At 45.1% G+C, this 27,601-nt stretch overlaps 1 protein-coding gene across 1 annotated transcript in view; it reads right to left on the bottom strand.

Moving 5' to 3' along the window:
- The window catches only part of CACNA2D2 (calcium voltage-gated channel auxiliary subunit alpha2delta 2), a 188,054-nt gene extending 180,182 nt beyond the window's left edge, over nucleotides 1-7,872 (bottom strand). Inside the window, exon 1 of the mRNA XM_058813222.1 lies at nucleotides 7,792-7,872. Coding sequence (XP_058669205.1) covers nucleotides 7,792-7,872 — 81 coding nt within the window. The remainder of the gene's footprint in view (nucleotides 1-7,791) is intronic.
- Between the last annotated feature and the right edge of the window lie 19,729 nt (nucleotides 7,873-27,601).

The raw sequence follows: 27,601 nt of genomic DNA, 5'->3' as shown, positions 1-27,601 counted from the left end.
TAACAACTTCAGCTGGAATGAATGTGGGGACCACACAGGCTCCTTCAGTCAAGGGCAGGACAACCCGGATGAGGGAGGCTTCCAGAAGCATCAGCCAAGGTCTCATCCTTCCCATGGATTCATATGGCTGTGTAATGGCAACAGCATCAATTCAAAGAGTTTCACTGAATATTCATGAGGATTTTACAAACATGGTTGTTGACTGGCTGGGTACATCAGCTACATTTTTGGACGCAAACCGCAAAGCAGCGCACTCGGGAGATGCACACACCTGAACATCACTCTGTTGAATGCTGGGCTCATTTAACTTGTCACTGACAGCAATATAAATCAGAAATTACTCCATAAAACTCAACAGCAGTCCCCTTTGATTGTGCAAACTCACCAACTGGCTGCAAGTGTATTATCTTTACAAAGTAATTCTGTAAAGTGGAAAGGTTCAAAGCAAGGGCTTTAAGGACTATTCACAGCCTCCTCTATGGACCTGCTGGCTGTACCCACAATGGAGAACAGTCCAGGCTGCACCACTCCTTGGTTCTGCACACCTGCTCAGCTTAACCACCTGCCTCAGTTTCCCAGTGGATAATACTAATGAGTCAGTAACACTGCTTGCCTGCACTTCATTCCAGTTTACACAGCGCTTTCCAGCCAAGGCTCTCAAACATTTGGAAAGGACCAAATATAGTTTAAGCTAAAATTAACTGGAACATAAATACCAGGATTCAGCCACTCAAATCACTCCTTTAGAACACCTACCTGGCACTCTGGGCTTTCCAGCACGAGAAGTCACACATTAAAGAGCTGGTAAATAGTGAGACAGTGTCCAGGCAATTCTTTGCTACTATTTATTGACCAACTGATTGAGATCAGGCTCTGTGACACAGTGTGAGCATGTTTATCCCTCTCCCCTGCAAGGTGCTAAGTTTTATGATCTGAAAAAGTAATTTAAAAAAACCCCACATAATCCTGGCACACAAACTAGTCACACCTGAGTCCTGCTGAAAAAATCCCTGCCTCAGCTTTCAAATGTTGCAGAACATTTTCATTCGCAGCTTCTGCATAAATGGAGCAAGTATTGAGCCTAAGAATCTAAGGCATTTCAGCCTTGAGACTTCCAGTCTGCTCTTCCCCTAGAACTGTAAAAGCCCATCTTTCTGCACTAAATATATATACATATATATATATACACACACAGACACAAGCACATACACAGATATATGCACACCCTGATGTCTCAGAGCAGGGCCCCTGCATCTGCCAACAGGCTGCACACTGCATCGGCACAATGGCTCTGGTGCAGGATCTGCACCACCCACTGGAAAGGATTTAGTGAGGGGTGCTAACGTCACACACTGAGCAGCCACATACAGCTATAAATTATTCATACACATTACTCTAATTATGCAAATGTACTAAAAGCTGGAGCATATGTTTCCCTGACATCTCGCAGTACGGATGCAATATGGTTCTAGTAGAGAGAAAGAGTGAGAAGTGAGATGATGGGTGTGAGGGGGCTAACGATGGCACACACTGGCCCAAGCAAGGGGTGCCAGAGGATCCCTCCTTCCCAACCAAGCTGTTGCAAGCCTAAGGACATTTAAATGCTCCTCCTTGGTAATATAGTGTTGTCTCTGCACTCAGTGCTGAGCAGAGTGCTGAGGCTGCTGAACGGCCCAGGCAGATTAAAATAAACCCAAGCAGTTTGGAACAGGAATGTGTTTATCTGGCATCACACACTTCCTCTTATCAAACATGAGGAGCAGGGGAGGGCACAGTGACGGTGTGCGGAAGCAGGCTGCGTGCACGCTGCTAGGAGAGGGGGAGGGAAAAGAGGAGAGCAAGGCAAGGATCAGGCAGATTATGCATGAGCCTGGGAACCAAGGCCTTGGAGCCAGGCATCATCTCCCTGGGGTGCAGAGCCCATCCTCCTGGGCAGTCCCCAGATAGGCACTAGCTGATGGAAAACTCAGTAAGGTCCTTTTTCCCTGGCAGCATCTGGAAGAGGGCAGGCATTCAGTGCTGCTGTGGCATAAGCAGCTGGCTTTTTGTGCTGCCCCAGCTTTGGGTTCAAACTCCTCTCAACTCTGTTGAGCACAGTGCCACCACTGGGCATCACTCAGGTCCCATTTTGGGGGCTGGGGCTGACATCTCAGAAGGAAAAGGCCAGATGAATTCTGTTATGGTGTTTTGAAGATAGTACTGGATTGAATATCAGAAGATTAGGATCTAATTCCCAACTCTGCCATGTTGGGAATAAGGGACCACATTACAGTGTTTCTGTGAATGCCCAGTCCACGTGACAGAGCCCTTTGGAAGCAGACAGGCTTCCCAGACACTGTGTTCAGAGCATTGTGCAGGGGGACTCTGATTCTCTTGCATCCTTCATTTAAAATTCCATTAACACATCTCAGATTCTCCAGCCCTACTGAATGACCAGCTGAGTGTTTCTATAACCAGAGAAAACAAAAGAACAAATTAAACATCATGTAATACCACAGTAACTTGGGAGATTTAGGCTAACTTATTATTATTCCAGTAGTTACCCAAGATCAAAAAAGTTGAACAGAAAACCTTGACAGCTCCTTTGATAAGAGCATGCCTCACCTCCTGGTGCTGGCATTAAAGAGGCTCTAGCTCTGTACCAGCACTTTGTAAGGGATGCTCTCACAGAGCCACGTGAAACACTCAGTACTGCAGAGACCCCATCACAGGAGGAGTGCTAGTGACTGCAGCACTACACAAGGCAGGTGCCACTTCAGCTCTTCAGACCCAAGGCAAAATTCTGCCAGTACACTAGTTTTTTTTTAATTCAACTTCTTGTTTGTGCATGGCTCAATCACAGTTCCTCACCTGCAGCTGCCTGAATTAAAGCATGGCCGTGCTTTAAAAACAAGAGGGGATCTATCAGAGAAGCAGCACTGAGCAGAAGGGACAGGCTGCATGAGACAAAGGTGGGGACACCTGCACACATCCTGGTCACTCTGCCCCAAGCCCTGGCCAGCAGGGTCCTTCCCTGTCAGAAAAACCCAGAGCAATGAACAGCAGCACTTCTGTCAGGCAGAGATGCCAAACTAGCAAAACAAAGTACAAGATAACAAGCAGGAATAGAAGACAGACATGAAAATCCACTGAAGTAAAACCAGACATTGATTACAAGGACCAAGCTGAGCCACTTCTGCTGTGCCACAATCAGCAAACTCCTTGTGGGGCTGCATCCCAAAGGGCACAGCACGAGTCTCCCTTTCCCCTGTGCCTGTTCTCCTTTCTGTGCAGTCAGAAGATAATATGTTATCTTGTACATGCTGAGGGCAAAGCACAGCTCAGGCAGAGGCTCCCTGCCTGCCCAGCTCAGCCAGCAGGCTGCTCCACACATCCCACCCTGGGCTCAGCTTTGGAGACATCTCACCCTTTACAGACTGGGTGGTTCCTCGCCACCAAGGCCAGCAGAATCCTTATCTCCCAGCCATACACCAGCAAGGCAGATCCAGACCTTGACTTCCTTTGGCTGCCCACAGGACAGGGAAGAGGGTACAAAACCAGCTTGACAGGCTGGAGAGGAGGAGCAGGTGCAGCTCAGGTCCAGCTCTGTTGCCCACCCTGTCCCTGCTGCAACCTGTCTGTGGCAGGATACAGCACCTCCAGGAGAGAGTTCTATCCTGCTATGGAAGCAGTCCTCAGGAAAGAGAGAAAGGAAGACAGAGCAGGAAAGGGGGCTCAGTATTTGCAGGTCTTAGCTCTTCCCCCTCTCATTTGAAAGGCTTTGGCTCCCTCAGTAGCTGCCAGCAAGGAAACAAGGCCATTGGAGGCAGCCAGGGATGCCAGGTACTGAGGAGGGGGAAGGGATGTTCTGACCAGCTCGCTGCTCACCTCAGGAGACACAGGATCAAACACAAATTAGGTAACAAGCCAGGGCAGATTTGAGCCTCAGCCCAGCTATCCAGAAAAGGAGTTTTAACACAACATCCAGGGGAGCTGCTCAGTGAGGCACAAAGCCCAGCAGCACACACAGCTCTCCTGTCATCGGTGCTGCCACAGTACCAGCACAGCAGGACACTGGGAGGCTGGGACAGGGCTGCACCAGCTTGGGAAATCTCTTGAGTGCACTCTACCCTGGAGCAGGTTTTGCAGCATCTAGGCTGGAAAGACAAAATATTAATTAATTTTTGACTAAAGTTAGTAACTTTTACTTGTGCCAAAAACTAGGAGAAAGAGAAATGTAGTGTGGTGTAGCAAGAAATGTCAAAAAAAATATTTTTTGTTCTGCAAAGTGAAGAGTTCACTGTAGCCACAAAGAAGTCACTAACAGAAAGAAGTGGGAAATCAGAGAGTTGTATTTTTAGTATAATATTCCTTATTCTAGAAGTAATTATTTTAAGAATGTCAATCTATTCAGACAGCATTATAGGGTCCCACATATCATCGTGCCAGTCAGAGCTAAATTAGCAGTGATTTGTGCTCTCAATTATCTCTGGTGAGCTGCGAGGGAGGCGAGGATAGGGAGGCAAAGCAACATGCCCTTATCCAAGAGCTGGGATTTGTTTTGAGGCATGCCTGGAGGAACCAGCCAGCCAACAGGATGCTGCACCACAGGCACCCCGAGGGCTGAACAGACTTCACCAGGCAGACAATCATCTCAGCAAGGCCAAGCTCCTCCATTCAGTGTTCAGTCATATGGGTGGCCCACTACAGCCAGTCTGTCTGTCTAATGGGGACATCTGCACTTCAGTGTTTTCAAGGTCTGGACATCAGGAGAGAAGCAAGGTGATACCTCACAGCTGAAAGAAGAGCCCTTGGCATGACTCCTCTTTACATCTCAGAGCTTCTCACCCTCCTGTAAATGCTCCAGAAAAATGGTCCCCTCGTGCAAAGGAGCATCTGCATGGTACGAGCTTGGAAAATCTCCCCAGGGGATTACCTATCCACCTGGCAGGACAGGAGGAAAGCAGGGGCATTGAACATTTAGTACCCCAACTCAAGGAAATGAGTGAAGAGTTAAAAATCTTTCTGGGATGGGCAGCGCTCCAGGAAGATAAAATATTCAGCACCATTATGTTCCTGGACACCATATTTCTGACAATAAATTTCATGCCTCATATGCCATAACAGTTATGATTTCAGGCAATAACCAAAGAACAGATCTTCATCCTTTCACAGCAACCCAAGAAAAAAAGATTTGTAAGCAAACCTGGCAAATCTCAGAGGAGGGTATTTTTTATTATTATTTGGTCTGTCACTTTGGTAGTCAGGCCTGGAAAGGGAAGATCCATTTCTGGCATGGACCCACCTCCAGTGCTTACAGCTTCATAGTCCCATGAGAGCTGGCAGTGGAACCTAGCACTTCACAACAGACCCCACCAAGTTCATAAGGACCAGTTCTGTCTTTGGTGACACTGCAGCACTGTTTCCCCCCACTGGAGCACTTTTCTAATATCACTATGCCAAATGAACCAGAAATTCCCTCTGCAGACATGGCCCAGGCCAACATGGCAAGCCCAAAGAGCATCAGCAACTCTTTGCAAAAACAGGCTCAACTTGCCTCATTTTTCTTTATCCTTCCTAGTCTGCATGGGTTTACTCTTGCTTAATGATGAGCCTTCCTGTGAAATCCCAGTGGGTGGAATTAGCTTCTAGCTATACCATGTTTCAGCTCCCACAGCTCCTCAGGGGCTCTTCCTTCCCCCTCTGCCTGCTCACCTTCTAAATTTTGAGTGTGGTTGCAGGAGAATGTGGACTTTTTTTAAATTTAACTTTTTAAATCCATGTCTCCAAATAGGTTTTCGTACCACTTTATGACATTAGACAGCTACCATACTGTAACCCCAATGAACCTGTGTGCGGCTGGTGGGGAGGGACTCCCTGCAGGTACAGCTCTGAGTTCTTCAGGGTGAAGCACTCTGTGCCATTTTCCATCAGTGAAGCTGTGCTGGTGTGCACTAGCAAGTGACGTGGTTCTTAAGTATCATCCACTTGATATTGCATCTATGAATCCAACCTGAACTCCAGATCCCAAGTTCTCCCCTAGAGATCAGCAGACAGCCTGCACCAGGCCTTTCTGGTGTTCAAACAGCTGCACAGTGGAATTTTCAGTAGCTCATTTCTTGGCTTCAGCTGGTTTATGCATTTACTAGATACAATAATTAGCTTCCTCCCTTCACAAGAAGATTCCAAAACAGATTTCAAAAAAAACCTTTCAATCCCTCTGTAGTCAGTGCTTCCAGTATTAATCCATTGAAGTACTGCATTATGTTCTACCAGAAGAATTAAACAGGAAAAGTGGGAAGCTCTCTTACCTGTAATTGACTGACTGGCCAATAGGAGTCAAGTGCTGGCAAATTGGAGGTGTAATTTCTCTTTAATTATGGCATTAAAAAAATTACACGATATACCTATTTAACATGCAAAGGAGTAAAATCAAAGCTAATAAGAATAAATTGTAAGAGAGGACATGTACAAAAATGTAGTAACAATCCTTTTGTTTTTTATTACTGTGCTCTGCTGAAGAGAATGCTGGCTGCTGCACCATTGTATTGCCTGGAAAACATCCCCAGCTCTAAGACCCTGCCAACATGCAAAACTGCATTGCAATAATGCATGGCTACATTCAGAAATATCTGTTGTAACCCAAGTGGGTGTATATGCTTTTCATGCTGCACATGAGGTTTGTGTCAATCCAGCTGAAGTTCAGTTGAAATGAATGCACACAAAGCCCAGACACACCATTCTAGAGCTCAAATACGAACACAAATGAATGGATGAACCATGAAGAGTTCTGCAAGCCTTCAGGTAAACTCATTTCACAATGCATTTAAAAGAAAATAGTGTGACCTCTGTGTTTAGACAATGGATTACAACCAACAGTATAAAATATCAGCAGTTCTGTTTAAACCAATACAGCTACTAGTGCAAGACAGACAGTAGGAGTCCCATACAGAACTGGCATCTGAGAAGAACATGTCACTGTCACCAGAAAACACAAATACACCCATGCTTTTCTTCTGGGGTAACATATTTATCACTCTAGAGACGAGTCTATTTTCTTTAGATTAACACCCTAACTGTTATTCCAAATTGCTCAATTTCAAATCAGCTAGTCAGCACAAGAGTGTGGGCAAGGGGAAACAGGGTTTTATGGGGAAAGGGAGACAGGGAAGGTTTCAAAGGCTGTTTGATCCCAAACCTAATAAACCCCAGTGAAGCTGTTCTGTAACTGCCCTAACCCAACCCAGAGCTCTGCTGCCAGGAGAAGACCAGGTCTGGCCTCTGCAGCCTCTGCATACTGGTGCTAACTCAGGGAGCAGGAGGCAGATGCCAGCATCACTAACTGAATTTTGTTTTCTGGCACTTGGAAACAGTAGCCAAACAACAACTACAGTTTTACCTGCAATTATATTTAAAAACAAGGAGCTTCCAATGGCTAGCAAAATTATCTTTTCAACATTTCCTGCTTTGCCAGCACAAGTTTAAATTTAAAACACAACCTTCAGTCCCTGGAGGAAAAGTTCATTGAATGTATTATTTTTAGTGTGTCATATAGGAAAAACTCAAGAGGTACATGCTCAGATAGCAGTGACATGCAGCCCCAGAGACAGACAGATACAAACCACACTCACTCCCACACACTTGACAAATGCATCTGATTGCCCAGGAACCAGAAGCACAGCCAGCCATGACCCTGCACGTGGATTGAGCTGAGAGGGTGACAAAGTGCAAGTGTTCACACAGGTGATTTCTGCAGATGAGAACATCCATTGCCACAAGAAAGGCAGCACAGGTAAAAGAAAGACAGCTTACCTTTCTGAGCTGCTGGACTCCACCAAATATCCTCATCACTCCATCAATCTCCTGCTCCAGCCTCCTGGCCCAGTACTGCATACTGCAAGAGATGGAGGGAAAGAGAGAAAGAGAAAGGGAGAGAAAGAGAGAGAAAGAGTCAGAGCCCTGACACCGAGCAGATAAGCAAGGGACTGAAGGGAGAGGGAGGAAATCAGTGCCTCAGCTAAGTTCACTGCTCTCTGCAGCACCAAGGGCAGGGCAGAGTACCAGGAACACACTGCTTTGAGAATTACAGCTGGGGCAGGTTATAAACTTCAAGACTTCAAAATTTATGCACAAGGCACCACAGAGAGAAGAGGGGAGAAAAAGGTACAACAAAAACTGCACGGCTTGAGGCTTTATTTTCTCCTTATATAAACATTTGCTGTAGATAATTATTTAAGCCCAGAGTGATTAACAAGGTCCAAGTGCTGTGGAGTACAGAAAACAGCTTATTTTTCAGCAGGGCTCTGTGGCAGAGAGCAAACCTCGAGCCATGGCAGGGCCAAAGGTGCCTTGTCCTGCTGCAGCAATGGATTATCACTGCAGCACCACGGGAGAGACCTGGGCACAGCCAGCAGCCAAGCACAGAGCCCAGTGCCCAAGGGCTCAGCTGCTCTGCACCTTCAGCAAAGCTCAACCTGTGCCAGGCACGGCTCTGCCAGGCCCAGGGTGGGCACAGGGAAGGGCTGGAGCTGCCACTGGCACATCCTGCATCCTGAACAGAGAGGGAGCTGCCAGGCCTTCCAACAGGCACAACGCCCTTCCATGCACTCAGCCACACGGATTTCACCCTACACCAATAACACCAAGTTAAAAACAACAACAAATAAACCCTCTGCTAAATCCACAGAACTTGATAATTCTCCTTCTTTTAATGAGATTTCCTGGCTTCAGCCGCTGCCCAGGCAAATGTCAAATCTCCTGTCTGACCTGGAAAAGCAACACTCAATTGCCTCTGCACCACTTGGCACTGCCTTCAGTGCTTTTTTCACAGCAACATTTCTCTCTCAATGGACGCCACAAAAAGGAGGGAAGGAGCAGAAGGAGTAGAAAGTAAGGCCAGCAGCAGAGCAAAGCTGGTGGGAGGGAGCAGACCAGCTCGGGGAGGCTGCACTTTTGTTAGGGTCACCTAATGATTCCAGTCTTCATGCAGAGACATCCCCCAGGCAACCCACACACACTCCCCCACAACCCCCAAACCATGGAGGGGCTCTCTCAGAGATCAAGGAGCAAAGAAACCCAACTATTTTTCAGCTGGGCACTGGAGGACTCTGAATTACACAGCACAGCCCAAAAGCTGGGCAGAATTACCCAAACAGAAAGATGCCCTGAGCTGAGGAGCAGAGCAGAGCTGAAGCTTCACTTTTGAGGCGTAAGGGACCAGCAGGACCGAGGGAAGGGCTGGCAGAGAGATGTGTGTTACTGAGGCAAAAGTCATGCCAGTCAATAACATACAAGGCTGTGGATGAAAACAAGACTTAATTGTGCAGGCCAAGCCTTCTCGGTTTTCCAATGTAGCTTATGCCATTTCCCATCTTATACTATTTCCTAATGCTGTCTCGTGTCCCCTGGAAGCATGGCTGGGGAGGGGAAATCTAGGAAGAGATGAATGAAGATATCAATAAACCCCTATTCTGCCAGAGGAGAGAGAGCAAAGCCTTCAGTGGGGCTGCCAGTGTGAAGGTACCAGGTCACAGACAGAGCTGAGGAGAGAGTTGGGTTTGGGAGTTTTTGTTTCTTTTCCTTTTCCAATCACTTTATCAAAGGTATATCCAGGTTACCCTGAGTATCAAAGTTACCCACACATCTTCTGAAGCATTTTCACCAAAAAATATCCATTTTTACACAAGGCATTCACTTAAAAAAAAGCCTTGAAAAACCAAAATTGAATTTATTTTTCCCCTCCTCCAGTTTGTCCAGTGAAGTGAAAAAAATTAATTATATGCTCATACTCAGCCACAGGTCTGAGAAACCCCACTGAGCACTTATGGAGCTGACACTTTTCCTTAACTTCCAGCTCTGTACAAGATCCTCGATTTCAGTGACACCTGCCTGTGTCAGCTCTCACCAGGAACACCTACACCACCACAGCAAGGAAAAATTACCTCCCATCTTGAGCTGTATCCATCAACATTAGCAACTGCTCCTATCCGCTTAAATGTCATGTATGGCCAAGCCTTCAGAAAGGATTAGTTAGAGAGAAGACAGAGGCATCAATATTACTCTCTTGGCATATGCTAAAGAGACACTGAGCGCTCAGTTGAGCTGGGATTTACAATTAATTTAAATTTAGTCAGCAGATTTGTTTAAAAAAATTGTTTTAACTTATTCCACCCCCTGCCTCCGCCCCAAGAAGTACTACTATTTTAGAGAAAAGTCACTGGGTTTTTCATTCATGAGTAAAGCTGCAGATCCCTTCAATTGTGCAGTCTTAGGATACCTGACTCAATCTTACAGACCAGCAGTTTCCCAAAGAGTCCAGCTAAGCCTGGTGATATCAATATTAAAAAGAAATAAATGCACATATTACACTATCAAATAAAAAGGACAGCATTTTGACATAGCTCACACCAGGTTTCTAGATTTAAAAAAAAAAAAGTAAGAGCAGAAGCAGCTTCTTTTTTTTTTGGTGTAGTATGATTATCCAAGAACTTTTGCCCGTGATAGTAAAAATTCTTTTTTCTACCCCAGCACATGCCTCACCCACATTAAAGCACTGGCAGAACTCTTGTCTGATCCATTACTATGTCCTTCTACCCTGGTAATGTCCAAGACAGAAGCATGCAGAGTGGGCCACATGCCAAAATTTGGAGGTTTCATCTCAGTTGTCATATACTGGGTTGAAAGTTACCATTAAAAAAAACCCCATTAAACGAATGCCCTTAAAATTTATGTAAGATGACTGTAGCAAGGCTGAAGAGGGTAAAGAAGCTGCTAGCCCATGATGAACGTGGACATTCCTGCATACACACTAATGCACATTAAAACATTAAAAATTTTCTGTAAGATGACTGTAGCAAGGCTGCAGAAGGTAAAGAAGCTGCTAGCCATGATGAACATGGAGATTGCTGTGTGCAGCATCCCCTGTGGAAGCTGTAAGCAATAGGACACGGCAGTCGCTGCGTTCCTGGGCCATCACTGCACGCCTCAGGTGCGGTACAGGGCTTGAGGAGCGATAACTCCTTCAGACACGCTGCCAGGAGTGCCCTGCTGCTCCTGTGAAATGGCATTTACAAGTAAAGCATAAAGAACACAGCTGATGCACTGGCTGGGAAGGCCCTGGCACGGCTGTGGAGGTGCTCACGGAAAGGCACCAGGCTCCTTTACGAGCCATGTGCACAAACCTCCTAAAACCAAGCACCACTTTGGTGTCCACTGTAGTGAGGAAACACGGGCCAGCAGAGAACCTTGGAGCTCAAGAATTTGTGATGGCACTTAATAGCTCTGTGCCTGCAGGAATTGCATGGAAGGAGCCTGGCACGTGCCCTGGCCTCTCTCTGGCAGTGACATGCCCAGCACATCTCACTCATCCCTGTTGTCTCAGCTGGCTCTCCCATTGCTGAGGAGTCTCCATAGGACTCTCCCAACCCAACAACTGTCACATACACATTCAGGATATCCATAAAAAATCTTTAGTATTGAAAAAATGGTTGTTTCCTTCACCTGTATATATTACAGCCTCAAGTGAAACATTTGCAAGGGAGGTAACTGATTTTTGAAAACACAACACCATTTATAACTGCCACTCCAAAGAAAACTACAAAAATGTTAATTGATTACATAATTTGCATATTTGATTTTTCTTACAGATTATATAAAGTAGGCTTTTAAAAAGAAGCAGATATTCAAAACTATTTACTGTGTCAAGCAGAACATCAGGAGGCAAATCACTGCTGTTGCAGTTGGGGCCAAGAAGCAAAGCATCCCACATGTCCCAATCCTGCTCAGTGGGCACCTGTGCCTTGCCACTGGTCACAGCAGCTCTTTTTTAGGATTAGGGCATGTTCCATGCTTCAGGTCACCCAAGTAGTTGCAGAGACTTCCATGCATGTCCATGTTGGTATCTGAGGCTGCACTACTGCTCCAGCTGTGTAGCTTCAGAAGAAAATGATAATTGTCTGGAAAGGCAGGATACAGGCTGTGCTTGGCCCGCATCCTCCCACACTTGTGCACACATCAGATGGCAGCCTGAGAGTCCTGGCCTTCTGTACAGAAACTGGAGATACCCACAGAGAAGCCACCAGTGCAAGCCATGCGCTGCCAGCCTGTGGCCAGCACCAGGGACGTGCCACAGCAGCTGAGCCCAAGGTCACTCTGTCCCTTGGTGGCTCTGGGTATATGGGACAGACCCCTCACGGGCTGCAATGACACCTCCTCCTGGCTAACCTAGAGGTGGGCAAGGCAGTCTCATCAACCACTAATGAGTATAAGCCTCATTGCAAGGCACTTCTCACAAAAGCACTGGGAAAAGAGAAGCAAGAGGAAAGAAAATTAGTTTTCTCCTTGAGGACATTTTTTCCTTAAAAGAAGCCTTAGGAGAGTGCTTGTTTGGCTGTGAACAGAAGAAGATGTTAGAAAAAAAAATAAAACAGGAGAATTGGTCCTTTTCTTTTGCTGCCTTCCTGGCCCCAAAAATAAGAGAGAGTCACATAAACATAAAAGCACAAGAGAAGAAACTACTTGCTAAGTGGATCTACTGCCCCAAAGCTTATTGGGCTCTACAGAGTGTGTTCTGAACAAGTGTCTACACTTCACGCAGTGTGTTCAGCCAAGAACGCTTCACCCTGATTCATACGCTTTGGTTCAGTGCCCAAATATTGCTATTTAATAAGGTTATTAATTACTGTGTTGTCTAATTTTTGCTGTGCAGGAACTTCTTATAATTGGCTTATTCCTTCAAGATGCTTAATCCTTTAACTATAATAGCCTGTGTCAGTGCACACACATGCATGTGTGTGTGTGCAGGATATGCCCCCTCTGAGCTCTCTTACATACCTAGGCTGTAAAAAACCCACGTGAGCAAATATTTACCCATCAAGGAAAAACAAGTTGCCTTTTTATTTTCCCCTGAAGATACAACTTAGAGAGAACACCTGTTTCCTTCCAAATAACTTACTGACCGTGCTTCCAGACATTATCAAGCCTCCCACATTGTCATTTTATGACTGTGTTTTAATTTAAAGTATGTGCCCAGGTGTTTATATAAAAGAAGGGTGGGAAAAATTGCCTTCTGGACTAGTCTTTTCTTAATATTTATCAAGACATTATTCACCTCTACCATCTGGTCTTCTCTGCAATAAGAAAGCATCTTTGACATTATTATAGGGAGGAAGGACAGGACAAATGAACACTAGAACTATATCCTAAAGAAAAATCTTTTAAGAGACAGGAAAGGGATAGTCTGTCTACACTCACCTCTTTTATGACATTATTTTGTTCTCCTCAATTCAAACACTAACTTTCTGGGTCTGTTTCTGTCCTATCCTCTGCTTATTTTTTCAATTTTTTGCAGCAGGGTATGTCTTGTAAACAACTGCACCTAAAGAAAACCCCAAGTGACAAACTCCCTACCAGATCCATCTTGATCCCAGTTTGACACCCCATTGTGTATTAAAATATAATAAAAAGGTAACTCTGTAGTTTTCTCAACCTGCAGCATAGATAAAGCTGAGTGAGGAGAAATAAGTCTGAGGGGAAAATTACACCAAAAAATTGTGTTTCATTAACAGCTCTTGAGCATAAATACTTCTGTAGGTTTCTGTGAGAAAACCAACAGTAACCACCAACTTGTCACCAGTGACATTTAGGACAATAGGAAAATTGTTTCTTAAATATGATTTTTCTGTCAAAAACCAGAAGCATTACCCATTCAAGGTCTAACTCCACTTGAGAACAGAAAAGGCAGTAGCTGTTCAGTCAGTCATAGATATGCAGGATGGCAGGGGTTTCAGGAACACTTCTTCCACCACTTTCTTGCACTAAGACATCTAAATACTTGAGCCTTCTGCATGAAGTGTTCTCTAATCTGTTCTTTAAATTGTCTGCTGCAGGTGAACCCAAGATCCCCACAGTACCTCTTCCCAGCTCCATTTTTCAGCACATGGTAAAAAAGTTCCCTTTTTATTCACCCTAAATCTCAATTTCCTCTTTCCACATATGCACCTACAGCTGACACTGAAAAAATCTTACAACAAGCTCCTAAGAACTGGAAGATCATGATTCTGTTGCATCCTTTAGAGTAGTAAAATAAATAGGAAGGGAAACAGCTTTTAACAGCTTTCTCTATTTTGCACTGTTTTCTAAAACATTCATTCTTTTCATTGCCCTTCTCTGGATTCTCTACAGTGTGCCTATATCTCCAAAGGCTCATGCCAAAAAGTGAGGTCAAGTACTCCAACAGAAGCCAAACCCAGTGCTGTATGAGGAAGAAGACATCACCTCCCTAGTCTTGTCCAAGAATCCACTGAACACTGAAGAATAAATGTGCCCTTCTGCTATGACAGTGCTTGGCTGACTCAAAGTGATCCACAATAACTCTCAAGATCTTTTTTGCCATGCTGCTACCCAGACTTGTGTTCTTTATTCTGTATTTGTACATTTCATTTCTCCCTCATAAGTGCAGTACTTTGCATTTGTTTTCAGTGAATTTCATTTTGCTGATATCCAGCTCGCCGTTCAATTTTTCTAGATCATTTTGAATTCTGGTAATGCCTTTCAAAGTACATCCAACCCCTCCTAGCTCAGTGTCGCCTGCAAATTTTATAAGCATATTTCCTATTCCATTGCTTAAGTTATTAATGAAACTATTGAAAAAAAGCAGGTCCAGGGCAGATCCCTGAAGGACCCCACTTGAAATGCCCTCCCAGTATGACAAAGAGCCATGATAACTATTCTTTGAGAGTTGCGTGTCCAATCAAAATATCTTGAATTTCAAACTTTACAAAAAGCTGATTTGGAGTATTTGATATGCAAAGGAGCTGGAGGCCAAAGGATAATGCAGTGAATAATTTAAAGCCTAGGAGTAGATTTGAGGAAAATTTCAGTCTGTTGGTGGATGATTTGCCCACAGACAGAGGAAGAAGAAGCCACTGAATGTGTGAGCTGGTACATTTGCTTGGCAGTGTTGGGAAAGGCCCCACACAGGCACCAATTTCTTCTGAGCAAACATGTGCACAACCTCTGACTGATACAGCAACGAAAAGTAAAAATGGCAAAGCAAGCACAGCAGGTATTTTTTGCAGACCACAGGGCAGAGGATAGCTCTTTGCCAAAAGGCCCTTCCAGCCTTGAACCCAGTACCCAACCAGGACCATAACAAACAAAATAAGCCAAAGGCAATGGCTATCAGCACTGGAGCAACACCAGCAGTATCCTACCCACAACAAATAACTTTTTTTTTCAGAGCCCAACTAACACAATGCCTTAGCCTCCCTGCTTTTTTGCAAACTCTGCTCTCAGTTTACATCTGGGAACTCTGTTTCCATGGCACACTTGCTGATGTGCATCAGGATCAAGAGCAGCCCATTGCTTCTTTGCACCATCTTCGCACTCTCGTCGCACAGGATTAGAACTGGGCTCCTTATCTCAAAGCCTGTCACAAATCTAGACTTGAAACACAATGAATTAATAAATAAGTGAATAGGTGTCAGTTTTATGGAGCACACTACCAGCATAAATTTCACCCAATGCAGCCACTTGTCATTTTCAGCACCCCTTGAGACCCCAATGGCTGATAACTCTTGCACGTCACTTTGCAACCCATTATACAGATGAAGTTTTATGATAAAGCCTCCCTCCTCTCTGCCTCCTGTTTTACAGATGCAATCTGAGTGGAGGCTGAAGAGATCCCATCCCCCACAGCAAAGATAAGGTTACAGAGGGTAGGTCTTAGTAAGGATTTTGCAAGCTGCATGAATTATTAAAGTCCTTTATGATATAATGACAGACATATCAGGTTATTTGTTTATTCTGTGTATAATTCATGACTCTCTTGGGAACTTGACAGAAGTAAGATCGCTTGTTGCATCTTCTTGTTCATTCCAGTAAATCCTCATCACCAGATGGAAGGCTGAGCCACCCCTGAAGACAAAATAGCCACAACTTACAGGACGTGTACTGGGGCTGGAGATGGGAGAGCTTTTTACTCAGCGTGGAGACACAGTGAAGCTGTCATTGAGTATGTCAGGCTGGATGGCTGGAAGATGACAGTCAGGGCTGTGCTTCTCTATCATGCCATCAGAACACTGCCCTCTAAAGCACATGCAAACAACTTTATGATTACATGCTTTGAGTTGCCCTGTGCTCCTCCATCACTGCTGAGCAACAGCAGGACCATCCAAGCTGATGCAGGCTTTTATAAGACTTCAGGATAGTTCACAACCACCCGCTCCTGGCTACTCAAATAGTGTGATACTGGACAAAGAAAACAATTCCCCTTGTTTGGGTCATTTTTGTAGAGTCTGGTCAAGATATTGGGCAAAGCATGATAAAGAGGTGCCACATCTTGATGGCTGGAACTGAGTTTTGAATACATATATTATAGTCATTTCTCAATGCTGCTCAAAGGGTGAGGGAGATGTGATGCTGCAGCAGGAAAACAGGAGATGAAGGATTGACTGGAGCCCCTGGCAAGGAAGAGCTTCCCAACACTCAAGACTCTCCACCTGGAGATGTTTCTACTGCCAGGAAGAGTCAAATCAACTCATGGAGAGTTGTAGCAAAACAAAGGTGGCCAAAGTGCCAACAGCACAATGTAAACTCTTACCAGCCACTTGACACCAGAGGACTGCTTTCAGCATCCTCCCTGCCCATGGCAGATTTCAGCTGATCCGAAACAAACTTGGCACAAATGATCAATCTGATCACTTGTAGACAAGCAAGGAGTTTGGTGGAGGACTACTGACTAGTCAGAACTCTTTTGAATTTGTGTCAACAGCTTCCCTGCTTACCAAGAAGAGATGCCATTAAACTCTGCCACAAAGACCTCCTGCTACCAGAAGCTATTTAGGAGCATCCATTGTCATTGCTTCAGCCTCAAACCATGTCAGTCCTGGTCTCCTGGGGTTTTTGGAGTAGCCTCTCACAGCACCATATGTAACATTCTGCAGGGGTTTCTGGGCATCACTGTCGCTCCATGCCTATCTAGTTAAACCCCCCACCTTAAACAAGCCCTCTCCACACCATCCCCCTACCTGAGAGTTCCTGGCTCCTAAGAGAGCATTGTAATCATTGTTATTATAAAGCACTTAGCGATGCTCGTTTATTGCATCTCTCACCAGCCAAACACCCAGAACCCTGTTATTTCAAATGCAGTTGCCTTCATTTGCAGAAGCTCTTCATTGTATTAGTCCCTTTCAGGAATAAAAGAAAAAAGGGGTGGGGGTGGAGAGCATTAAAAAAATAAATAGCAGTTTACTGCATTTTATACCATTACCTCACTACTTTGTGATACACATCTAAAAGCTGTTTGTAAGACCTTTCCTGCTGTAAGGTGGCATCCAGACAAGCTCTGAAGCAGACAGAGTGGAAACCTGAAGCCCAGTTCAGTTTTGTCCCAGTACTGCTGCATCACCCAGAGCATAACAGCAACAGGGATGAAGCTGGCAGCTTTCACAGGTCAGCTCCTCTCTCCTTCTCCCAGTCCAGCTGGGACAAAGACTGCCCCCTCCACAGGGAAAAAACATCTACATATCGCTCTGAAAAGTAATCCAAGTCTGTTCCTCTGAAAAGATAAAATCTGTATAAATGGAGCTGCCTGAACCACACTGGGAATACTCAGAAGGTGCTACAGCATTTGTTGTACATGGAAAGGATGCTGAGCTATCAGGCTGTTTCCCTCTCCAGCCACAGCCAGCTTTTCACACTGAAAATAATTCACCTCCTGTCCTGGAGAACCCCATAAAAAGAAGATCAACAGTAAACTGTCAAATCCTCCTAATATGTCCAACAATAATATCTTCCATCTTTTTCAGGAGGGGAGAATGGAGCTACCAAGGTGAAGCAGTAGTTTCAAACCCAGACAGACTTTTGGGAGCGGAGTCAAAACTGCAGCTCAACCTCCTGATGCTAACTTTGATGTCTGCCCTTGGAAGACAGCACTGGAGCATCAAAGCAAAAAACTCACACACCTATGGGTACCCCAGAGCAGGTTTGCTCCCAGTCCTCACACACAATATGCTCACATGTAACTGGAATTGAGGATTATGCCATAATTCTCTTTTTGCTTGAGCATCAACATTAGATTCAAAAGCTCCTGACATCCCAACACCCCATGAGCAGAATGTCTTGGGCACTTTCCTGTAAGAGAGAAAAATCCCAGTCTCTAATGTGGTCTTCTCAATGGGGCCCGTGACATCACCAGACCCCTTCTGTTCACAATAATGACTTCTTCCACACGCCAAGAGATTTGAAATTACCTGTGAAATATATTTCCCTAGGCACAGGCTCAAGAAGCATGTAAATTACTGAGCGTAATGGCCTCCAGAATTTCTCTCCAAGACACCTAGAGAGAGCAGGAAATGTTCAGATGGTATCTCAGGTACTGTCCAAGGGGTTAAATGTCCAAGGCATGGTCAGGAGGTACAGCCCTACAGCTTGCCCAGTAACTGCTCCCACTGATGAGCACTTGCCACAGGGAGGCAATAAGCATAAGATCCAATTCTAAATGAGTGCCTCATCAGCACAAAAATATAATTTTAAAGAGAGCATTTCTTGGGAAAGGTGCCTATCCATAATTTACATGGTACAAAGAGCCAACATAGGGCTTATGCAGCAGAAGGCACCCATTTAATTTGGAGAAGTCCAGTGCTGAGCACTCAGCAGCAAAGCCTCTTGCCCTCTGACTGCACAGAGAACAGCACTGCCCAAGCTTTGATGTTCAGGCATTTGCCAGGGAACAGTGTCCTTCAGAGAAGCTTTTCATCCACAAGGACAGTTCCCATCCTCCCAACAGCAAAGAAAGGGACAGACACTTTCCCTGGAGTCCAAATCCTCCTGCCCCTGTTTTCTGTTCTTGCATCTCAATCTGATGTCTTGTTAGCACATAGTAGAACAAACATTTATCCCACAACTAAGAGCATGGATTCATTTATAGGAACACAGGAGGAGGAGTTCTGTGATCTGGTTGCATTTTCTACTCCACCACTGACTTACTGGAGTGTCTGAAGCCTTGGTTTCAGCAGCAATAGGAGCAATAGGGAAATGCAAGCGCTGTTACTGAGCACGTGTACAAAACCACAGCAAGGAGGGGAAGATGGAGAGCAGGACAAGATGCTCACAGTGCAATGGGGAGGGGTGGCAGGGGGAACAGCCCCAAGGGCATCATGAAAGAATTACCTGTCTCCCCAGGGAACAAGCCTGAGGCGCACATGCTCTGCTCCTGATGCTTGCCAAGAGTGACAGGTTGGTCACCTTTTAACACACAGTGGACAGAAAGTAGGGCAGAAGGTCAACTGGGGATAAGAAAACACCTGGAAGATAGGCCTGGCAATTGAAAAATGGGCCACATTGCTCAGTGTAAACCTCCTCAGAGCAAAGGTGTAAGACAAGGTCTTTGCTGAGACTCTTTTAAAATGAGAACCTGCCCTCGTTCTCAGCCACAACCATCTTGCTAACCCACATACTGCCAGAAGCTGTGGTATCACAGCAAGATTAACACAGAAGCAATTTTAACAAACAGCAATTTCCAAGCTAATTTCCTCACTCACAAGCATGCCACTGAGGGCTGAAGTCCGTCTGGACCTCTCAGAGTTATCTGTGCTCAGGATTAACTATACATCACTGCCAGTAATGCAAGCACTCTGCTACTCAGAAACTATTAGAAGATAAATATTAAACCTCAATATCATAGCAGTAGAAAAAAAATGAGGAGGAATGTCATTGTAATAAATACTGTAACCAAGCCAAATGAGGAAGCAAGGTTAGTTTCATGTGGAAAATGAGACACAAAAAATAGAATATACTTGGCATAGTCCTCACTTTGCTCATGGGATCTGGATTTGTGTGCAATGAACATCACAAACTTCAGAGCAGTTCAACAAACTGTGATTCAGGACTGCAGGTTGGCAGTTGCAGATGAAACAGGGCTCTGGCCACCAATTCCACCCAGCCCTGAAGCACCAGGCCTTGCACATGAATCCTTCATCTAACATAGATTGTTATGTGGAGAAACTGCAGGTCCACCATTACTTGTGGCCCCAAGACAGGCCTCAGGTCATGCAGCTGGAGCATCTCACCTGCAGCCCAGGCAGGTCACCACACTGCAATCATCCTGATATTCCTCCATAAGAAGGACAGGTACATTAACTACACCTTTCCTTTCTGCAGCTGTTTGGTTTTCTCTGAAAGCAACTTCATGTACAAGAGCCCTCATGTTATCCAGTGAGATCTGAGAACAACAGGAATGGTACAAACACAGAAATAAGTAGACTTAATTAAGAATGAAAGTCAACTATTATGCCAGCTACCATAAAAACACTGTATTTTTTTTTCCTGGCAACCTGCACTTCCACCAGCCAGCTGTGATGGCTCCAGAGAACAGGATGGGGTCTGGCAGCCACTCCCCAGTGGAAAGGTAACTGGCCATGCACTCAGCTGCCTGAGTCCCCAACTAAGTGACATTTATTAAGAGGCCCTTATGAAATAAAAAAGGCAAGGCTGCTTTCAGCACACATAATCACATTCATAAACTGCACAAACCAGCAGTGCTTTCAGCACAAGGATTCACTTGGAATGGCATCAAGAGGAGAAGGGCAGAAAAAGAAGATTCCCACACAGCAGTGATGCCACAGGCAGTGCTCCATGCAGAGCACCAGCCTTGGGATGCATCCTCACCTCTGGCTTGGTAACACTGCCTGCTCCAGGAAACACAGCCCAGTGAGGCTGGCATGAAAAGGGGCAGGAGAGGAAAAGGTAAGGGCAAGCTCAGCAGTGACAGTGCTAAAGTGAGACCTCATGTCAAAATGTGGCTGTCAGAGCCCTTTCATACCCAGCTGCTCTGTCCTCATGTCTGGGCAGGGAGCACAGGGAAGCAGGGGGAAAGTGAGGGTGTAAATTCACCTGTGGAAGGAGCCACTTGGCATGAAAAAGAGCCCCAAGCACCTAGCAGACAGCTGAGGTGAGACAGAGCTGGTTAGATTTTTCTCTACAGTAAAGACTAGATCACAACAAATAAACATAGCAAGCAGCAAGTGACACAGAAGGGTTCCATTTAGCCTTAAGATGATGGGTAAAAAGGTGGTATTGATGTCAGAAATGCCAACACAACATTTTTGCTGCTGGGTCAAACAGGCGGGCAGGTGCTAAATGGGGTTATTTGGAAGCTGAGACCAAAGCATCAGCAGACAGTAGATGTGTTAGCTGCATTTCTTTTCTCCACCTCACCATCAAAATACTACCACAAGCACCACCATGTTTAAAAGTTAAAAGACAAAGGCCTGAAAGTTATAATGGACATAATCCCACAAACATCATTACATCAGGGATGAAATTGTCCCAGTATTTTTTTTAATTTTCTTGACAATTCTCAGCTTTTAAACCTACACAGCAGAGTACAGCATGCAAGACTTGACAACAGCAATTTTTCTGCATTGTAACAAGCCTAACATCAGGAATGGCTCAATCAGAAATCCCACAGCACACAGCCAAGGGGGGGGGGGGGGCATGAGAGCATCCCTATGCACAGAGAAGGTCCCTTTTGGTCTATGCTCTTTGAAGTGCTGTTATCCTGTAGGAGGAAAAATAATGTCATCAGTTTGGTCACTGATCAACAATTATTAAGACTTTCCAGCCAACAAAAACAGAATAATTAAAAAGTAAGAATTGCATGAAGAGAAAAATATTGATTTTTTTTCATACTCATGTAATTTACCCTCCTTCTCAGAGCAGGCAGGGGAGGAGGGGAAAGCAGAGGAGTGCCCAGGAAGCTTTGACGCATGCCTAGCTCACTGTCCTTAAACCTTTTCAGCTTGCTGGCCTTGAATAATTAAGTGCTTTTACTTCCACCCTTTTCTTCCCCTGGTGTGCATGACACAGTGCTGCAGAAAGTTAACTTTCACCTGGACAAGGGGCATCCCTCTCCCTGCAGAGGTACTGAAAGCACAAGAGCCTACACAATACTTCCCACACACTGATCCCAAAAATGTGACACTACAGTGAACACTGAGCAGAGACCTCTAATTTACAGGACTACCTCAGACATGAGGAAATGGCACTTCAGCTCCTTCTGGGTCTACTGAGTTTGTTATGGAGCAATAAAAAGACGTTCAGCCACTCACAGCGCAGAATCTGACTCAATCTGTAACACCTGATAAAGTTGAACATCAGGTGCTTTGCTTGGCTTAAGTCTGTCTCTATTTTGGTGTTCATGTCACAGCTGCCAAAAATCTGCCTGTAAAACCCACTATATACTAAAAATGCAAACAAAACACTGCATTCATGATCCTCCCTGTTTCATACTGTACAGAAAATGTTAATTAGCCACAATAGAGAGATATTACATGAAAATTAATAGATGTGAGAATTCAAATACAAGAATGTCTCTGGTTCAACAGAAATTACAGAGAGCTCTATATATTTCTTTATATATATTTCTGAAGGGTAAGTAGCTTATACAAGGTTAGCTCTAAAAATTATTTAGATATATGCCCCTTGTTTTGCTTTCCTGTTTGGGAGAATGAATGTGAATTCAGACTTTAGATATGGGATTCTTCTGGACTGCAGAATATTAAATGCCCACTGGAGAAGAAACAGAGCCTGACAGCAAACTGGCAGCTTGTGACAAAAGTTGCAGAACCCAGCTCTGTTATGAGTTGAGAGGCATTGGTATTTATAAGGAGAATCATATCCTCATTTTTCACTTCAGTGGAGATGGATACAATACTTTCCCAATTCTTTCCTAATTCGACTGTTTAAGAGCTGACTTTGTGCTTGCCAAGCCAAAAGGCTCAGAAGCCCAAAGGCACGGGGCAGGCTCTATGTACCAACAAATCAGGTGCACAGTGGCAGCCACACCATGAACCTGTGCTGCAGCACTAACTTTTAGCACTGAAATGGTGTTGCAGCAGGGACTGCAGCAAGCCCACGCACTGCTGCCAGGACTCCGACTGTTACTGCCCTCGCTCTCCGTGTTAGACAACACTGACTCAATGCTCCTGTGGACACACATGCTCCAGGTTATCCTGAGCACACCTCTCTGGTCAACGGCCACGTGCCCCGCACACTTCCAAGCCTCTCAGCTGCTGAATGCCACACAGAAAAGCCTGGCCAGCTCTGGCCTGAGTCTTCTTTTACTGGAAGTCGGATAAGAAAACCTCACCAAAATGAGTATGTACTTTAACCAAACTACCCCTGCAAACAGCATTTCTACAGATGGGAAGCAGCCAGTACTTTGTAATGAGATTTTCACCCTGCTCTGTCCTTGTGCCTGTGCTCCCCATCCTTTCCAGCCCCCACCCTTCCCTGAAGCATAGGCTGCTTTCTAACACTACATGGATTTTTGCTCCAATGCACAGCATGATCTAACTAATTCGCACTTCATTGCTCTGCACACCTCATCATTTGCACATGAAAACAGCAGTCTCTCTCTATCCCTCCACTTGCTGCCTATTTCTTTCTCCTCCTCCTCCTCCTCCATCCCCCACCTCCAGTACCTCCTCAGAACAACTCCACTACGGAAGCTGCAGTGAAGAGGCTCACATTACCAGGACTCCATTGCTTTTACAAAATTTACTAGTGTGCTGTGAAACCTCATAAATAATTCAAGATAGACAACCTTTGTCAGGTAAATGAACGTGTCTCTGTACTGCATCACTCCGGGTTTTCTATCACAGTGATACTCACTGTAGGCACAACCCATATTGATTCCGGAATTCCCCAAGTGTCACTGTGGGAAAGGGTAGAACAGTTTTCACACCAGCAGAAGGCAAGGATACCCAAAGTCTGCCCAGGACTTCGGGGGACCCAGAACAGAAACCCAGTGGTACAGACGTAGCTCCAGCCTAGTCTGTGCAAAGCACAGCTCCATCCCCACTCTTCAAGGACAATGAAAGAAGGAACAAGGTCGAGGGAGGCAAGAGACGTTCTTATTATAGAACTCCTTTTCACTGCAAGAACTTCAGGGATTCTGACATACACCAGAACTAAAAATCATGTTGCATCCTGTACTTATTGTGTTTAACTCTACGCACAATCAGTGGTGTCGCTGCACAAAGAGATAGGCAAACTCAACTGCTGCTTTGACAACTGTGCCCAAGGCTTTACCATCATTATTGACCTAGATGGTTATATATGGCATTTAGCACCCAATCTGATTGCTGTCAGCAATTATCTCCTCCGGAGTGCTCAGTCCCAACTAGACGTGCGGGAGGAGAATTGATCCTGGTTCTCCTGAAAGGCAGTTTCACACAGCCTTGGGAGCAGCTGTGCTGCACAACAGCTCCTGCACCGTCCGCCACCAGACTGAGCAGCAGCTTCCGAGGAGGTGGCACAGTAGCCTAATCACAAGCAAGGATAACGACCTTGTGATGAGTTAATGAATAGATACAGAAACCACAGACTGTGCACCCTTTGTCTGGCCTGACTGCGTTCAGATCCTTGTGTCTCTCGCCCTGCAGCCCTCTCACCCGTAACAAGCTCATCTGGTTAAATATCCCCATCACTCACACATCAGTCAATTCGAGAAACAAGTTGCTTTACAGAGGAAGAATGAATCCTTTGATCTGCACAAACACCTTTTAGTTCTCATTGTATTTATGACCAAAAGATAATGGCTGAGACAGAATGGGAAGGGTTGTAGGGAAACTGTCAAAGTAATGAAGGAAATCTACATGCGTTCTGCAAAAGATCGAATAATTCAACCTAAAGAAAACCAGGCCAATAGCTTGTTGACAGAAACTGACTCTCCAGTAACAACAATTTGTACAACCCCATTCCCCATGCAACCCAGCAATAATAAACTCGAGGATGAAGGCTAGATTACAGGAACTGCTCTAAAACAACAAACTACTACCAACACCCCAGAGAGGAAAAATAATTTTGCTAACAAAACACATTTTGCTTTCAAGAGGCTCCTAGAAAAGTAAATATTGAAGCATTCAGTTCCCCTTCTTTCTTACTGAATATTTCACTCAAGTATGTTGCTTGGTAATGACTTTTGCTTTTATTTCATCTCACTTGAGTATTTCACTGGGTGAAAAAGCATTGTCTGACTGGTACAGGAGTGCACGTGTTCCGTGTTGCAGCGAGCAGATGCCCCAGCATGCCAGCCCTCGAGAGCCGTTCTGATGGCTTTTGAAGCCAAACTCCAGGCAGCTCATTCAGGGATAAACGCTCAGGTTTCCATTCAGACCCTCCCTAACCACCTTCAGCTTTCCAGGGGCTGCTGCACACACACACACAAACACACACAAAGCTTCTTTACAGCAAAGCTGCTGAACTCTGCCTGTCAAACACCAAGCAGGAGCCCATTTCTACTCTCAGGTCCTTGTGCAGGAGCCTTATTGATTTCAGTGGGAACCCACACACACTTTCTCAAGAGAATTTCAATTAACAATTTCTCAATGTATGCAGTTGAAAAACTCAAGCTCCTGAAACCATAATCTTGAAGGGGATGAGTGCAGGCAGATTATGGTGTTGAGGTGTCACAGGCAAGAAAGCAGCAATGCTCTGTTCATTCTCTATGTGAGCACTGAGAAGGAAGCACTCAGAAATGGTAACAGGAATGGAGAAATTAGTTTTTAAATAGCAAGAAATATTGCAAATGGCTTTTAAAAAACATTTGTTCCTCTTTGTGAGGCTCTTCTTTTACCTCTGGGAAGCTCAGGGTGCCTCTGCACACCTCAAAAGTGGTTTCTGCCACCAAGCAGAGCCTGCACAGGGCTGTTGCAGGGACACTGGGGATTTGTGCCTCCACTGAGTACAAATTGTCACAGAGGCTGCTCAGCTCTCACAGGGATGGAGGGCCAGGATCTGTCAGTCACTCCTGGTGGTAGATTGCCCTCCCAGGGAGCTGTCTCTCTGCTTAGTGGAGCACAGCAGAAGACAAGCAAGGCCATCTCCCAGCTTCTCAGCTCCTTTCCAGACAAGTTCCAATGCCAAGCATCAAAACCATAATTGGAAGAGATTTTCTGACTGCACAGCGGGTGGTCAGTAGAACAAGAGAAGGAGCTTCCTCTACATGGCATTCTGCAAACCCTAAAGCATCCAGTCCTAATAGAGTTATTTATTTCAAGCCTTGCTAGTCCAGATGTGCTATGACTACCAGCATCATTAACCTAATTTGGGGTGAAATGACAAGTACAAATCAAAATCTGCTACAAAGAAGTGGCTAATTTGGAAGAGGCAGCCTCAGGCCCACCTTCCAGTGATGATGGGAAGATATTAAGCCTTACTCTCTGAGCAGGAGTCTTCACTGCTCACTATTTGACAAGGAACAGGGGTAACACCTCCAGCTTGCTGCCCAAAACAACTGTCTACATCTGACAAGTGCTAAACCTGTTGGAAAAGCAGGACTGGACCATGGACACCACAGTGGCACTTTCCCCTGCAGACATACCTTTCTGCTCTGCTGCCTGGTCAGAGATGCCCTGCAGAGCAGTGATGAAGCCAAGCAGACATGCAGCAATTCTGCACACACCTGCTTCCTCACAAGAAGCAAATGGCTCTCCACCCTCTAGCAGATGGCAATTTTCTTTCAAGTCCAAGTGACTAAAAGCTTTGCTGGAAAGTGAGGAGGGGGTTTGTTCTGCTCCCCAGTGGCAGCCACATTCCCCAGCACTCATGTGCACGATCTCCACTAACCTGAGACAATGGCAATCCAGGTACAGGACCTCCCTGACTGACCAGGCTTTCAATTATCTCATACCAAACTGCTCAGAAATTCAAGCAGAGGTTGTTACCATGCTGCCACAGGAATCCCTCTGTGTACTATTTAAAAGAAAAATTAACTGCAACCAACAGCCTTCCTTTCCACAGCCATTAATCCCGTTGCCCACACAGATGCACGTTCTTGTACGTGACCATTCCTAAAAGGAGCCTTGTCAGTCAGTGGCCATCACCTAACACACCCACCCCAATGGGTTTGTTCCAATCTGGGATTTTGCTTTTTAAATCTCAATGAGAAATTCCCCTTTGGACGACTGGCTGAGCCGAGCTTTCCTTAGCTCAGCATAAGATGATTAAAACCATGCTACCCGGGAGGAGAGAGATAATGTAGAACACCAGCGATTTATCAGGGACAGAACCAAGAATCAACACACCGACAATAATTAATACAATTGTAAACAAAAATAAAAACCAAAAATGTTCTTTATTTTCTTCCTTCCCCCCCTTAGGCAAGATATCCTAATCATTCACTCTGCTGCTTGCCAGAATGAAACAGTTCTGGGGCTGCTTAAAAAAGCAGTCTCATTTTTGAGAGTCCTGTAGTAAAAGATGACTTCAGTGATTTACAGAGAAAACCTCTAAAGACAAACATGTTTCTAATCAATGCTTTGAATCATTCACAAAGGTGCATTGTCCAAAGTAGGAGAAAATTAGCTGGTAATGGGAAGAATTCAGCAGCACATCTCATCAGCTCAACTCACTCCCGGTAAATCTGACCAAAAAACTTAAGTTAGATCCAGCCTCTTTAAAATCAAGAAGGGTGCAAACAGGTAACTACTCGGGGGGAAGAGTCAATTGCAGGGGATTGTTCAAGCCTTGGTGCCGGTTACCATCGCACTCTTAACTCCCATTTAGTATTTCCTTCCCCAGAAACAAATAATCACAGCAGCCCTAGGGCAGAGCTCAG

Source organism: Ammospiza caudacuta, chromosome 12, assembly GCF_027887145.1.
Source record: "Ammospiza caudacuta isolate bAmmCau1 chromosome 12, bAmmCau1.pri, whole genome shotgun sequence".
Lineage (NCBI taxonomy): Eukaryota > Metazoa > Chordata > Aves > Passeriformes > Passerellidae > Ammospiza > Ammospiza caudacuta.
The sequence above is the reverse complement of the archived record's forward strand: the minus strand, read 5'-3'. Positions and strand labels throughout refer to the sequence as shown.